Source organism: Piliocolobus tephrosceles, chromosome 8 (assembly GCF_002776525.5).
Source record: "Piliocolobus tephrosceles isolate RC106 chromosome 8, ASM277652v3, whole genome shotgun sequence".
Lineage (NCBI taxonomy): Eukaryota > Metazoa > Chordata > Mammalia > Primates > Cercopithecidae > Piliocolobus > Piliocolobus tephrosceles.
Window position 1 is genome coordinate 126,564,944 of NC_045441.1, and position 15,572 is coordinate 126,580,515.

General features: G+C 38.7%; 1 protein-coding gene across 1 annotated transcript in view; it reads right to left on the reverse strand.

The window, feature by feature from the left end:
* The window catches only part of DGKI (diacylglycerol kinase iota), a 455,866-nt gene that overhangs the window by 54,282 nt on the left and 386,012 nt on the right, over positions 1-15,572 (reverse strand). The window contains 1 exon segment of the mRNA XM_026456362.1: positions 13,395-13,517. Coding sequence (XP_026312147.1) covers positions 13,395-13,517 — 123 coding nt within the window.

Consider the following 15,572-nt stretch of genomic DNA (forward strand, 5'->3'; position numbering starts at 1 on the left):
GTAAAAATTAAAATATTTTCATACTGAAACGAGCAGAGTCGTATTATGGATCCAAAAGCAAAAGTCCCTTGAATTTTTAAAGTCACAAACTTCAAATAAACAAAGAAACAGAGAAAACAAAACAAGGCAAAATAGAAATCTGTGTTTGAGGCAGTCAGCTTCAGACGAGTCTCCAGGTTCCCAAGGAAGTAAGTTTGTTCCTCTGGAACAGGGGTATTGTCATGGCAGTCTGAATATATGAAATTATCCAACTAAACACAGCTCTAATATCTTGGAATGAATCATCTTATTAGATTAATATAGAGAGATATCACAAATCAGGGCACAAGACATTCAGCACATATTGGCTAGTGGCTGCTGCATTATAGAAAGCATTCTATCTAGACTCTATTATCACTAAGACACCAAGAATCTCTAAGAAACTCAAAGATACTTTTTTTAGATTGCCTTCGATCCACACTTTTTCCTTCAAAGCCTCTTATCTTTCAAGTAGATCGGTTACAAGGCTTAAGGACACTGAAAAATGTGCCCAGTTTTCTACCAGCGAAGAGCAATACATAAAGGCAAATGAGTAGTATATTTGGGAAGGCAAAGGTCTTTAAAAAGTATTGCATCTCTTATGATGTTTTATCATTTTTAGTCAATAAACCTGGAACTGAAATAAGGAGTGTCATGACTATTTCAGTCTTTATATCTGGTATAATATACTTTGCAATAGGTTTTAGACATGTGCATTTTCTTGGTAATCTCCATGAAATGATCAAAACTTACAAGCTCATCCTATAACACAATATCCTTTTTATTTGAATAACACTGTCCTGTTTTCTTTCCTTTTATTTTTTTAGACTCTTTTTTTTTTTTTTTTTAATCTCATGGCTTAACTCAAAAGCACCCATGGCTTCCCTACTTGGCCCTCCCTCAGAATGGCTACATCATTTCCTTCTTTGGAGATAGGATGTCAGTAGATCATCCATTTTAGTCTCTCCTAAAGAACAGAGAATAGATTAGATAAATATTGGGGATGCATCTACATGGGACTCTTACCTTCTGTAAAGAATCATCTACAAATGAATGTCTGTCTCCATTCCCAGTGTCCCCAACAGATATACCTTCTACTTAACACTAAACCATCACCTGGTGGGGAGTTGGCCGATGGATGGGGCCACCACATTGAGATGGGTGTAAGATAAACATGCAGGACAGGTATGACAGCAGTGTCTGAATAGGCATGAGAGCAGATTCACATTCTGAAAACAGTCAGCAGTAGGATACTTCCCTAGGACCACACACTGTGGATGGAGTAGGAGGTGGGAGATACTCATCCAATTCACAGGCCTGACTGAAACAGCCAAGGCCCCTTCATTCTCTGGTTACCATGCTGTAATAACAATAGGAAACAAAGCAGGAATGCTGGGCAAGCTAGTATGTCCACATACTGAAAACAACTCACTATATACATATTTTATTAAATTTCCCTTTCATGCTGTCTTTCCTCTTTACTGTCTAGCTTTGGGGATGAGAACCACAGCTAAAAGACCACTTTCTATAAACATCAGGTGATCATCCATCCTACTCAGGAAGAGAAAGAGAAGCTCTTTCTATCAACTCTGAATGTTCTTTCTCTCTCGTTTCAGTCATTTACTTTTATTTCTTTCCCCCTCTCCTGACCACAGCCCTGAGAGTTTCCTGGACTTTCTCATTTACCTTTGTCACAGTTGGGTGGAATCCAGTCTTTCCTGGATAGAACAGCCTCCCATCATGTGCTCACACCTTTTTCCTATGGTGAATATGTAAGAATGTTCACGCCTGGTCAGCATTCCCCAGGTTTGACTTTCCTCCCTGCTTCTTGAGCCATGATGCTTGTCCTCTGTGAAACTCCTACATAGTCCCAAATGAAAACTGATTTCCCCGTGGGGCATTCTCTCCAGGCACATTTCAAGAGTCTGCATCACAACTGCAGAAACATCATCTTTGTTTTTCTTCTGTTTTACCGTGAAGTGCTGATGCTACACAAATTCCATTTATTTCCTAAAACTGTTGGTAGACAAGGTCTTCACTTAAATCAAGTAAGGAAAAGTATGATTTACTGTACTGTGAAAGCATGGCTACAGATTATCATCTCTGGGCAATAGCTTTCTTCCCTTGAGCATCTCTCAAGGGTGCTTAGACTATCCTGGATAACTAGTTTGCCAGGCCTATGACATATTTTGCAGGACCTAAGGGAGAAAGAGCGAGACCACAGATCTATGTCACATCTTCACCATCAACACTTTAGCCCCAAAGCATCTCTAATTAGGTAAAACAGGACCAGAAATCCCACAGCACTGCAAATCTCCATTGACTACATAATCCTCTCTTTGTTTGCTTTTGGTCCTTCTAATTATGAATATTTCTCTTAAAACAATGAACAAAGCACATACAGTAAAAGAGAGCATGCAAGAATGAGAGTGAGAGATGAAAGTTACAGCAACCACACAGAGTGGCATTGAAATGAGAGAAAGACAAACACATTCTCTATTCAAGTGGCCACAAACCCATTCAGGGAATGCCAAGCAGCCTCAAAGGTAACATTCACCACCAACAGAGGGAAGGGGTGCAGAAAGAGCAAAATGGAAGGAAGAAGACAGAGATGAGCATTTGTGTGGAGGGAAGGAAATTATTCCAGCATGTAAATAATAAAGGCTGCTTGGTGAGTTCTTCATTTGTTACAAATTTCTACCAATTCCCTTTATTATCACGATTTCCCAGTCTTTATCACTCTCCTACCCAAATACATGCATTGACGATCCCTGTGTGAGCAGTGCTTGAAATATCTTGGTTTTTTTTTTTTTTTTAAATAGATTCCTATTTTTAGGTATATTTGGCTTTCAGAAAATAGCACTGTTGAGGTTGGGGAGATACTGGTCAAAGGTCATATAATTACAGTTCAGCAGACTAAGTTCAAGAGATCCATTGTACAACATGGTGACTCTGGTCAATGATGATATAATATATTCTTTAAAAATGTGTAGGGAGTGCATATTAAGTGTTCTCACCACAAAAATAACTGTGTGATGTAATACATTCATTGATTAGCCAGGTTTAGACATTCAACAATGTATATGTACGTCAAAAATCATGTTGTACACAATAAATACACGCAATCAAATAAAAAGTTTAAAAACTAATTTTTTAAAAAACGTTGTTTTTACCTTTAGCATTTACAATTCCGTTCTTTCTGTATACCCTCCTCAGTTTGCTGAGTCTCCTGCATGTCTTTCGAGTTTAAAATTGTACTGCCACCTACTGTTAACTTTTAAGAACTGCAACAAAATGAGGGCAAAGGAGTTTGAAATCTATGAGGAGAGAGATTGAGGAAGAATAGGCAAAAGTGGACAGTGGACACAGAATAGAAATAGATAAAATAAATAGATGGAGTTGGAGAAAATAATGCTTCACAAGCTTATTCATCCTGACAATGTGACCATTGCATTTTAGTATTTTGTAGACAAAATGAAAAAAGAAATAATTAAACCCAGCACAGTTGTGAAGCAATAAAGGATGGGTGGGTTGCCTTTAGAAATCAGTCTCTGCAATATAGTTGCCAGCCCACTCTTTAAAAACAGGGTAAAGAAATAGAAAAGGCACATTATTCTAAAATCCAGCCAACGGAGACATACCCGGAGAGCGAGGAGGAAGGGCCCTCTAGAAAAAGCCAAGCTGCCGGCTTTATCCTAGTGACTCTGGGAACCCTGGCCAACAGCTTCCGTTGAGACATAATCCATCTGGATTTTGTGAATGTGGACTTCTTTTTTTTTCTTTATAAGCATAAGTTGAAACATGAGGGAGCTCTGGATTGTGAAGGCAAGTCATATGAGGGCCACGTTTAGTCTTAGCACGTGGGGCTTATAAGGAAGGCACCTCACTTATCTCGTGATCCCGGATATGCAATATCTCCCTGTGGTAACTGAGTAAGGACTCAGCCACAGCTAGTTATTTTTAGGAAATCCAAATAAGGACTTCTAATCCCAGTTTTAGAAAATGGAAGACAAAACTAGGCGGGGTTGGAAGCTGGTTTGGCACCTCTGAAGATAACTGTAACATACCCAAAAGCTTTCCCGACAACATCCCCTCCCATCCCACCCTTCTCAGGAGAGTGGGAACAGAATCTAAACAGCGTCTGCTTCCTCCTGACTCTCATGTGTCTAAAGACGAGAGAGTTTCTCACTTATAGATCAGTTCAAGGAGCTCTGTGAAAAAAAAATATAATGAATGCAGATAAATCACAGTAATATTGAAAACAAGAAACAAAAATGGGGCCCGGGGCGGTGGCTCAAGCCTGTAATCCCAGCACTTTGGGAGGCCGAGACGGGCGGATCACGTGATCAGGAGATCGAGACCATCCTGGCTAACACGGTGAAACCCCGTCTCTACTAAAAATACAAAAAACTAGCCGGCCGAGGTGGCGGGCGCCTGTAGTCCCAGCTACTCGGGAGGCTGAGGCAGGAGAATGGTGTGAACCCGGGAGGCGGAGCTTGCAGTGAGCTGAGATTGGGCCACTGCACTCCAGCCTGGGTGACAGAGCAAGACTCCGTCTCAAAAAAAAAAAAAAAAAAAAAAAAAAAAAAAAAAAAGAAATAAAAATGGGCTCGGGCTCGACAGACTGTGAAAATAATTCAATTACTCCAGTGTTAGATATTAAGAACTGCTATGTACTCAACTCTATTCCAAGAGCTGTGGGAGGCACTTAACTTATAACATTTCATTTCCACCTTTAAGGAGATTCTAAGGGAATCATGGAGTAAGACCAGCATCTCACTGAGTATTGGAAAAAACTGTTAAGAGGATTGTTGTTCTTATGCATGATGCCTGGCACAATCATCCAGAAAAGTTAAAAAAAAAAAAAAAAGGTGGGGGGGTGGGAAATGTGGTCTCTATCTCCCTGATTTCCAAATACATAGTGCTAGCACGGTGTTGAGATATCTCTTGTTCTAATCTTCTTAGAGTTGGGGATTCAGAAGGCCCCAGAAGTACCTCAAAGAAGTCCCATGCCCTATATAACTCCTCAACCACTACTATTTCCAGTACTAAGATGACATCCCTTTCACATCCTTCAACCCCACGCTGAATATGGTAAGTGATTACTGCTCCAAATCCCAGCAACTTGAGATTCGCAGGCAAATTTTTTGAAAGTATTTCAAAATGATCACTCTTTCATACTTTAGATCTGTTGAATCAAATTATTCACCTAAGGCAGATACATTGAGAAAACAAGAGTTGGTGGAAGTTGGAGAATGCAGCAAATGGACCAACAGTCTATTCTGGAGGTGAGTGCCTGGGAAACAATTCTTCCTTGCCACTCTACCTATCAGTGTGCTCACCAACAGTGCCTACATCTTCCTACACCCACCATACTTACCTTTCACTTTCTCACTTGTGAAATACCAACATTTCTCCAAGTCAGGCATTCAAGTGCGTCTTTATTATTTTGATCTGTGAATTCCCTGGATCAAGCATATTTATATTCAAATTTGAAATACAGAAATGGAATCTACAGCCTACCAAAACTGGTCGACATTTTACATATTATTTTGTTATCACTATTATTTTGTTATAATTTGATAAGTACTAGGTTTAGTATAGCAATATAAATAGACATGTATCTATTTTGGTTTGACAGAGCACCTTTTCTATCAAGGGATGTTGTATGAATGGAACATCCTTCCATTAACCCGAAAAGCCTGCCTTGTTGAATGCCTACCATTCTAAGTATGGTGCAAAGTGCTATGGAGACAGAGGGAGAAACGTACAGTTTGGTCATCCAAGGAACTCACATGCTTTAAAGAGGGATCCAGTCAATACTGCCTCACATTCACAGTATTCCAGAAGTGTGAATAAACATGGCTGCCAGTTTTTACAAATGTAAAAAGAGAGCCACTTAACACTAATATTTCCTCATACTCTAATCATTGGCAAAACTTGGAACTCATGGCAATGAAAGGTGAGAATTTCCTGGGATTATTTCAAATAAAATGGATGTTTAACATTAAAGTAAGTTTGTTTGTTTTTCTTTTAATGTCAGTCAAAAATAAGATCTGGTAAGCAGGGAATTCCGTTCTGACTCTTCCACTAGCTGAACGTGGAGAGGCAAATTTAAATCCATTTCCTCCGAGTGGTTTAGGGCCTCCATATGCATAACTGATTGAGGAACAATTATAAAAATAACAAAGCAAAATCTCTTATTAAATATTTCACACACTCATAGGAATAGAGTGTTATTATGTGCTTGCCAAATAGACTAATTCACCAATTCATTTCAAACTCGAGGTAAGTCAGGAAGAAAAAGAAGAAGAAAGGAAGACATATGTCAGCTATCCTGTATTTTTCCAGCTGGAATGATTATTTGGGGTGAGCAAGATTGAGAGTAGTCAAAGGTAAGCAGGGACGTCAAAGGCAGGTAGAAATGGGACCCAACTATCTCAGTGAAACAGATGCCAGGAGCCATCTTTATCCTGACAGCACTGATTTCATCTCTAAGATACATTTCAGCAAAACCTGCATCCCACTAAGAAGATTAATTTTCTCCCACTTATCTGATTGTGACGTTCAAAGAATATTTCCAAAATCAAAATCGCTGTCCAATAGTCTGTCTTCCTGTTGAGAACCTGAAGCTTTCACAATAAGCACAATTACCCTTTGTATTAGGTTCAGGCCATAACCTAATGTCCAGAAGAAACTGAACAAAGAAAATAGTTGAGGACCAGAGAGGAATGAAGTTATTTCTCCCATAATCAGCCTAGCACATCTGAGTTTTCAGAACAGAGGAGGTTTCTGGGCTTTATTTTCTTGATATAGTGATTCAGAATTGCAATTGCAGACTATATTAAAAAGGTCAGCTTTTCAGTTTAAAGTATTATTAGGTGTTTTGATATCTCCAAATAATTTCGGTTGACCAAATTTCCTTAAGCACACATAACATACAGGGATGTTGAACTAAATCGAGTATTTTCTATTATTTGAGAGACATTTCTGGTTTACACAATGAGGAAGGACAAATACTTATCTGTTCATATGTAAAAGATGAAGAAAATATACATAGAACCCCTAATAAGCCTATTTTTTTTTCTTTGAGGCTGACATTTTTGTTAATTCTTTAAATGTTCATCCTTTCTAGAAGTAAAAATGTTAAACCTAAAAAAAGCAGCAAATTCTATTTCATCTTGTTTCCAGAACACTCTATGCATATATCCATAATAGTACTTATTAGTAGGAATTGTAATAATTGGTCTAATATTTCCCCTTTAAATATAAGCTCTTCAAGGGCAATAATTATTTCTTCTTTAGTTTTATATCTTCAGGGCCTGACTTCAGTCACTGAAGGTGCCCAATATTGACTTGGTCAATACATGATGGACTGAACCGTTTACGCTATTTCTTAGGATTCAAATGAAATCACAAATCAGACCTCACACATTTGCGAGCATTACATTAAACATTTGCTGGCATTATCTTTCCTTGTCGACAGAAATCCTCTGCCAATCATAAAAACCCATTAGTCCTGTGTAGCTGATAGGGTACCAGATACCTGCCTAGAGACAGTTATCTGGATTGAATATCTGCCCTCTGTGTGGTTCACTACACTGTTTCCCCTGTGTCTTAGTCTAGTGCCAAGATATTATTTGTGTGACAGTCCGTTTTGGTTCTTTCAGGCCTAGGACTTGGGGACACTGAGAAAAAGTACACCTCTTTCAGTCATTTGGGGGTTTCTTACAAACTACAAAATCTAAGAACCAGAAAAAAGTTATTCTGATTCAGAAACAAAAGCAGTGTCTCCTAGCCCCTTTACCTGCCTGCTCTTAACCCATCTGACTCAGACGTGAGTCAGTCCTTTTCTCAAAGAAAACTGAAGAATAATACATCAGAGTTTTCATTCCATGCCTATTTTCTTATCTCATAGATCTTCAAGTGGCAAAATTCTTCCTTACAACTCAAATAGATTTGATCTGCTAAAATTTAAGTTAATTCCCTCCTTATTAATCTTCTGCCAAATGAAATATAGTCTTGTCACTAATCGTGGTGGTACAATTAATGATAAGAGTGAATACATTTCCAGAATCATGTCATTTTAAATAGAACTTCCTCGAACCTTGAAAACATTTTTTTTTAACTTAAAGACAAAATCATTATGGTCCCAGCAGTAATAATGTCAGTCAACCACTTCTCACCAATTCATTTCAAAATTGGTTCTTAAATATTCGTTATTATGTTCACAGCTTTTATTTATTTATTTATTTATTTATTTATTTATTTATTTATTTATTGAGACGGAGTCTTGCTCTGTTGCCCAGGCTGGAGTGCAGTGGCCGGATCTCAGCTCACTGCAAGCTCCGCCTCCCGGGTTCCCGCCATTCTCCTGCCTTAGCCTCTGAAGTAGCTGGGACTACAGGTGCCCACCACCTCGCCAGGCTAGATTTTTTTTGTATTATTTAGTAGAGACGGGGTTTCACCGTGTTAGCCAGGATGGTCTCGATCTCCTGACCTCGTGATCCGCCTGTCTCGGCCTCCCAGAGTGCTGGGATTACAGGCGTGAGCCACCGCGCCCGGCCTATGTTCACAGCTTTTGAAGACACTGTACACATTATGTATCCTACTTTGGAATTACAGTCTTTCCTATAGGACCTGCATATAAGTAGGCATGTGTATATCTTTCTTAAAATTATAATGTTTCTAAATGGAAACAGTTCATAAAAATGCAACCAGTTCCAGTAATGATAGAAATCTAATTCATCCTCTTTATATTAATTGCCTCTCACTCTGCCTGAGAAAAAGGGAGGTTGATGGATCTAAGGGACGATTTTAAAGTTTAAAACCATGGGAAAATGCTGAGAAGATCCAACAGAGCCAGGTCAGTTGCAATTTGGAGGGGAAAGGGCTGCTTGGCACAGAAATACCCTGAGTGACTTGGAAAACACTGTGGGTATATGGGGAAAGCATTGTGGGTATATTTCTGTTTTCAGTACTTTTTTCTTTTAAATCAGACTTCTCAGAATTTTGTCTTATTTATCTTTTCAAAGAATTATTTATTTATTTATAATTTTTATTACCTTTTTTTTTTTTTTTTTTTTTTTTGAGATAGAGTCTCACTCTGTCGCCCAGGCTGGAGTGCAGTGGTGCGATCTCGGCTCACTGCAAGCTCCGCCTCCCGAGTTCATGCCATTCTCCTGCCTCACCCTCCCAAGTAGCTGGGACTACAGATGCCCGCCACCATGCCCGGCTATTTTGTATTTTTAGCAGAGACGGGGTTTCACCGTGTTAGCCAGGATGGTCTCCATCTCCTGAACTCGTGATCTGCCCACCTCGGCCTCCCAAAGTGCTGGGATTACAGGCATGAACCACCGCACCCGACCAAAAATTTTACTTTCGGTTCATCATCTGTTTTATTCTCCTTGTCACTGATTTCTCTTGTTATCTTTATTATTTTTCTCCCCTCTCATTTCTTTACGCTGGGATTCTTTTTCCAATTTATCAAATTGAGTGCTTTGCTTATTTGCACACAATCATTTTTCCCTTGATAAATGAATTTACAGTCCTAAATCATTCTACGAATACCACGTTAGCAGTGTCTTGAAAACGCTAATAAGTAGTATTTTCAGTTCTAAGAATTGAAAGTTTCTCTTTTGATTTCTTTTTATGTAGTGAGTTATTTGGCACTGTCAACAGGGTGTTAAAATTGAACCTTTCCTATCTCCCAAGTTGACTGGGGCCTTAAAGCTTAAAGCAACAGATGCTGATCATACCCAGATTATTACAAGTGTTCAGGGTCATTTCAATTACTGACTCATAAATACTCTAACTGGGAAGGTAAATGTTGCAATATTGAGGAAGCTGAAACTGCATATATATTCTGCAACACAGAAGGGCAGAGGAAGTTTGCTGCATTTTTAAAAATAATAGAATATTAGAAATCAATATTGAAATGGAGAAATAATTTATAGCATATGTAAGATGCAATATTCTATAACAAAAATTATTAAAAACCCACACCTATCAATATGAATGAATTTCAAAAATACAACGCTGAGTGAAATGGCAAGTTCCAAAATATATGTATTATATAACACAGGCGAAAACAAAAATACAAGTTGAGTATCCTTTCTCCAAACAGCTTGGAACCAGAAGTGTCTCAGATTTTTATTTTCTTACGATTTTGGAATACTTGCATTATACTCACCAGCTGAGCATCCCAAATGCAAGTATCTGAAATCCAAAATGTTCCAATAAGCACTTCCTTTGAGCATCATGTCAGCACTTTAAAAGTTTTGGATTTTGAAGCATCTCAGATTACAGATTTTCCAATTAGAAAGACTCCAACTTGTACAAAACAAAACAAAACCATAAAACAATGTTTTTTGTTTGTTTGTTTGTTTGTTTGTTTGTTTGTTTTTCCTGAGACGGAGTCTTTCTTGTTGCCCAGGCTGGAGTGCAATGGCACTATCTCAGCTCATTGTAAGCTCTGCTTCCCAGGTTCATGCCATTCTCCTGCCTCAGCCTCCCGAGTAGCTGGGACTACAGGCACCCACCACCACGCCTGGCTAATTTTTTGTTTTTTTAGTAGAGATGGGGTTTTACCATGTTAGTCAGGATGGTCTTGGTCTCCTGACCTCATGATCCACCTGCCTTGGCTTCCCAATGTGCTGGGATTACAGGTGTGAGACACCACGCCCAGCCTAAAACAATATTTTTTCCACTACTTTATGTTGTTTATGGCTTGAAAGAAAGACATAATGCAAATATAGAAAAAAACAATGACATAATAAATCAAGGTGGTTGGTACACGATGGCCTTCTATATAATTTTTACGCTCATTTTGATTAGAACATAGTTTATATACATTTAATAATTTTAAACTGAAGTTTACCACCATTATGTTTTGTTTCAATCTCTTCTTTTAAAGAAAAAATGCTTAAAAAATAATTCTCAGCCATATTTACTTCTGGGTAAGTTTGCAGTTGTATATTTAATGTGCATGCATAGTACCCCTATATTGTAGGATTTTTCACATTACAAATGTAAAAGAGAAATAGAAACCAAAGTAAACCTCTGTGGCTCTGGTATGCCGACTTTGTATGGTCCCTTTGGGAAGATAGTGTAGGACAACGGAAAAAGCATGGAGTCAGAAGTCAAACCGACCTCAGGTCAAACCACACTTGTCATCTGAAGTGACCTAGGATAAATATTTTACCCTCTAGGAGCCTCAGTTTACTTATCTGTTAAGCAATGGCTAAATTTCAAAATTGTTGAAAGATTATTTAATTACGATACAAAGCAAGTGGGAAGTATTCCATCAATATTAGTTATTACTAACATTGTTAGTTATTTCCACAACTGCAATTATACCTATTTGTGTCAGAGATGATGTCTGAAGGAAATAAAAAGATATTCTAAGAAATAAATGGACATAATAATTTTAATAGTTAAAGAATTAATTTAAAAGTTGAGGTATCTAGTTTAGTTTTATTTTTAAGTGATTTAACACAATTTTAATATGCTTGTATCTTTTATGAGGCAGGAATTCACACCGAACCTAGTGGAGATGACTTGTCTTTGTTGCATGATGTCTGGAGATTCAGTTGGAGAAGCCGATAGGCGAGGAGTGAATGTTTGAATGTCCCTTTGCTTGTTTTCAAAGTAATTTTTCAGGTTTTTTTTTTTTTTTTTTTTTTTTTTAAGTGTCTACTACTCTAGGGCATTTTAGAATTAAAGTAGTATAAATGACTGAAAACTTATAGCTGTCAATTGAAGATCAACCAAAAATTAAGAGAAATCCCTAAAAGGATAATATAACTCAAATAAACAGAAAGAGTTGATTTTGACATCTGGTTTTAAGAAACTGGCTATTATGTAAAGTGGCAAATTTATTTGTGATTCTTGGGAAGAACATTTACTATCTTATATATAATTATTTTATTTATCATGATATGTACATCAGTATGTTACATATAGAAAAATCAGGACCTAGAAAACTAGATTGAGCTCATATTTGCTTTGTGGAAACAGACTATATACATGTACAACTAAAATACTCATCTGGTTTGTCTAGGCTTAATTTTATTTCTGTAGCTAATTAAAACTCTAATTTTCCAATAAGTCTGCCCACAGATAAATGGCCACTTTTTTAGCCATCCGTGGGTGGCTGACTCACCCTGGTTCGCAAGCCTCAATTCTGTAGAAAAAGGAAATGGAAAAACATCCTGAATTGTAAGCAATCAAAATGCCATCAGAAACTAACAACACAGTTTAATTAAAAAGAAAAATCCATAGTAATTCATTTTTGTTCCTTTCCCCTCTTCACACAAGAAAATAAGAGGTAATAGAAGTGATTAAAATGCAGTCTCCTTTTGCCCTCAGGGTGTGTACCTCGAAACTCTGCCAATGAAATAATTAGCTCCAAATTTCTCATTTTTTTCCCCCTTCATAATATTGAAATTCCTTCTGGTCTTCCTTCAGAAACAAAGCACTTCCTTTGCCTCTTTAGTTAACCCTAGGCTTCTAAGAATCTTTAGTAATCTCGTTATTCTATCAAAAGGCGAAGGCTGTGTGGTTACAAGGCCATTGTCACTATTTGATTAAGATCCCAGGTAAACTGAAAATCAGTCTAGTTTCATGAACACACTGGATTTGTATAACCTCTGAGATGGACTGATTGGCCTGAAATTAAAGAGTAGGAGCTCATGAATGTATCTGTCACCAGGAGAGATGATAGGAAGGTGGATTCACTGAGCACGAAGGCATCAACACTGCTGTGGAACTTCAGCATGCATCCTACACTCTCACCATGATCAGACCTCAGAAGAAAGCACATGTACTGTTCTGATCTACGAACAAATGCTTTACTGCTTACCCACAGAGACTGCAACCACAACATGGGCAGCACCCAGCTTTAGCCGACAAAACCACGTGGCAATATTGGGTAGAGCACACGTGCACGGGCTCAGGACTGAGGACCAATGAAACAGCAAGATAACGTGTTCACAAATGAAAAACCGTGTGTCACTTTCAAGATACTCATGATCACTCTCATGCATGTCTTTATGATGTGGCAAACAGGGACGTCTGATAAACGCTCGACTCCAGTAAACAAGACCCTGGTGAGGTTTAAAGTATGGGGAGGTCCACATGCAAAGGGCTCAACGTGACTCAGAAGCAAGAGAAATGGAAGGTGGAGCTCCATGAAGAGTTTGGGGTAGATAAAAGTGAGCAAGATGCATGGAATGTCAAACACAGAGTAGCACCTGCACGAGACAGCCTAAGCGCCATTGAAAAGAGAATCCTGCCCATTGGTGCACAGCCCACAGTACATCCTCTCCCAGCAATCACAGTGGCACAGAGGAAAAGAACAGCGAGAGGACTCTTACTGTAGCACGCGGGAGTGGCTGAGATCTTTCAGATCTGAGTCCTCATAATAGGGAGCTATCATCCCCAGCCCACTGTCACTCAGCATGCGTTTCCGCAGGGCAGGATTCCACCAGTCTGAGATCCTGAGAGAAAGAAGGGCACCAGACAGTTAAGCATTCAAAGTCAGCCACGTGACTTCATCTCCACTTTCTGAAGATGAATCTTGCCTGTAAATGTGAGAGGCAAAATTCATCTTTATGAAATGTTTACCAGATACTACATATTTATTATTTCATTCACTTATCTCAACAATCACGAACTATTTGTATGATTCTGTCCCCGTTACAGATGAGAAAACTGATTTTCAAGATTAAGTCATTTTAAATGTGACATGAATAAGAAGTAATAGACCTAGTGTAGAAATACAGATTAGAAAATAACAAAGCCCCTTCTGTTTCACTGCTTCCCTGATCCTGGTTTAGTTCTGGGGAGGCAACTGGTAAGAAATAAGAAAGGCACTGATTCAAGTCCTGGTGGATTTTCAGGCTACTTTATTTTTGGAGCTAGAGCTAACAGAGGTCTAGCCAGGCCAAAGCAATTCCTTTTGGCCATTATTTGACATGAAGAAAACGACCTTACAAAAAATTAGCTGGGCATGGTGGCAGGCACCTGTAGTCCCAGCTACCCAGGAGGCTGAGGCAGGAGAATGGCATAAACCCAGGAGGCGGAGCTTGCAGTGAGCCGAGATTGCGCCACTGCACTCCAGCATGGGCGACAGAGCGAGACTCTCTCTCAAAAAACAAAGAAAGAAAGAAAGAAAAAGAAAAAGAGAATGACCAAGTGAGCAAAGACCAGGGCAATTTGGCAGAATGGACTTTCTCCTTACTAGATCAAGAGTCACAGCCCAGGTTAGGTGGGCTAACCTGGCTCTAGCACCTGCTGCTTCTGCAATAGGACAGAACATCCTACCTCCTTTCCCCACTACTGATGGGTCTGATGCATAAATGTGCCCTGCGAAGGTGGCCTTCCCCACCACCTTTGGGGCTCCCAGGGGTGCATCAGGCTACCCCTTGTGCCTGTCAGCCTTCCCCCATGCTCTGACATCGCGGCTCTGGCTTCCTGAGAACAGCTTTCTATCTGTTCTACACAGCCACTTGTGGCCTCTCTTTTCTCCCCCCAGACTTGGTACATATTGGACATCAACTGCCCCTGGCAGAGTGAGAAACCACTCACAAATAGCAGCAGTGAAGCAAAAAAGTGAAAAAAAAAAAGTAAATCAAGTGACAAGGGGAAAACAGGGATGAAGATGACATTGCAGTTGTGCTAGCCTAGTGGCCTGTTTATTCACACTGTATGAGGATGTGTATACCATTTGCATTAACTATTTGGGTACATTATGTATGGTTTCTAGAGCAATTCTTATTTCAATAATTCAGGCCCCATAAACCAGTAAAACACTAAATTTCACAAGGGCAAAGATTCTTATCTGTTTTTATTTTTGTACTGTTATTCCCCAAGTGCTTACACTAAGACTTGGCACACAAAATTCTCTAAATAAATAGTTTTGAGTTATTGAAATAACTTAGAAATATTAATTATGTTTTGGTGGTAGAAGATGGTCATTAAATGCATGGGCTCTGGCATCAGGCAGCCCAGGACTGTATCTCATTTTTTCTACTTATTTTCTGTGAAATACTAGGCAAGTAACACAACCCTTTAGGTCTCAATTTTTTAATCTACGAATTAAGGATAATTGTTCCAAATTTTCAAGGTCACTGTGGAATGATGATGATGATGATGATGATTATAACATTCTATTTAATGCGTGTTTTAAAAATGCCAGGAATGACTTTAAGTGCTTTATCCATATCAATTCTTTTAATCACCAAACAATTCTCTGAGTGAGGATTATTATTATTTGTATTTTACAGATGAGAAAATAAGCACAGAGCACTTAAGATGATTAAGTCACTATGAAGTGGTGGTAGAAATAGAAGAGAGACACAGGACAGAGCTCCTAAAAAGTGCTTGGTACATCATAGTTATTATACAATCTACATGTCTCCAGCAGCCTGGAAATAGCAAACAGGAGGAAGAGGAGAAAAAGTATCAAATCACCTGTGTCGATTTTTAATGTAGATAACAGAGTTACTACAAACGTGTAAGCACAAACACAAGTACTAGTGTTTTCTAGGTTT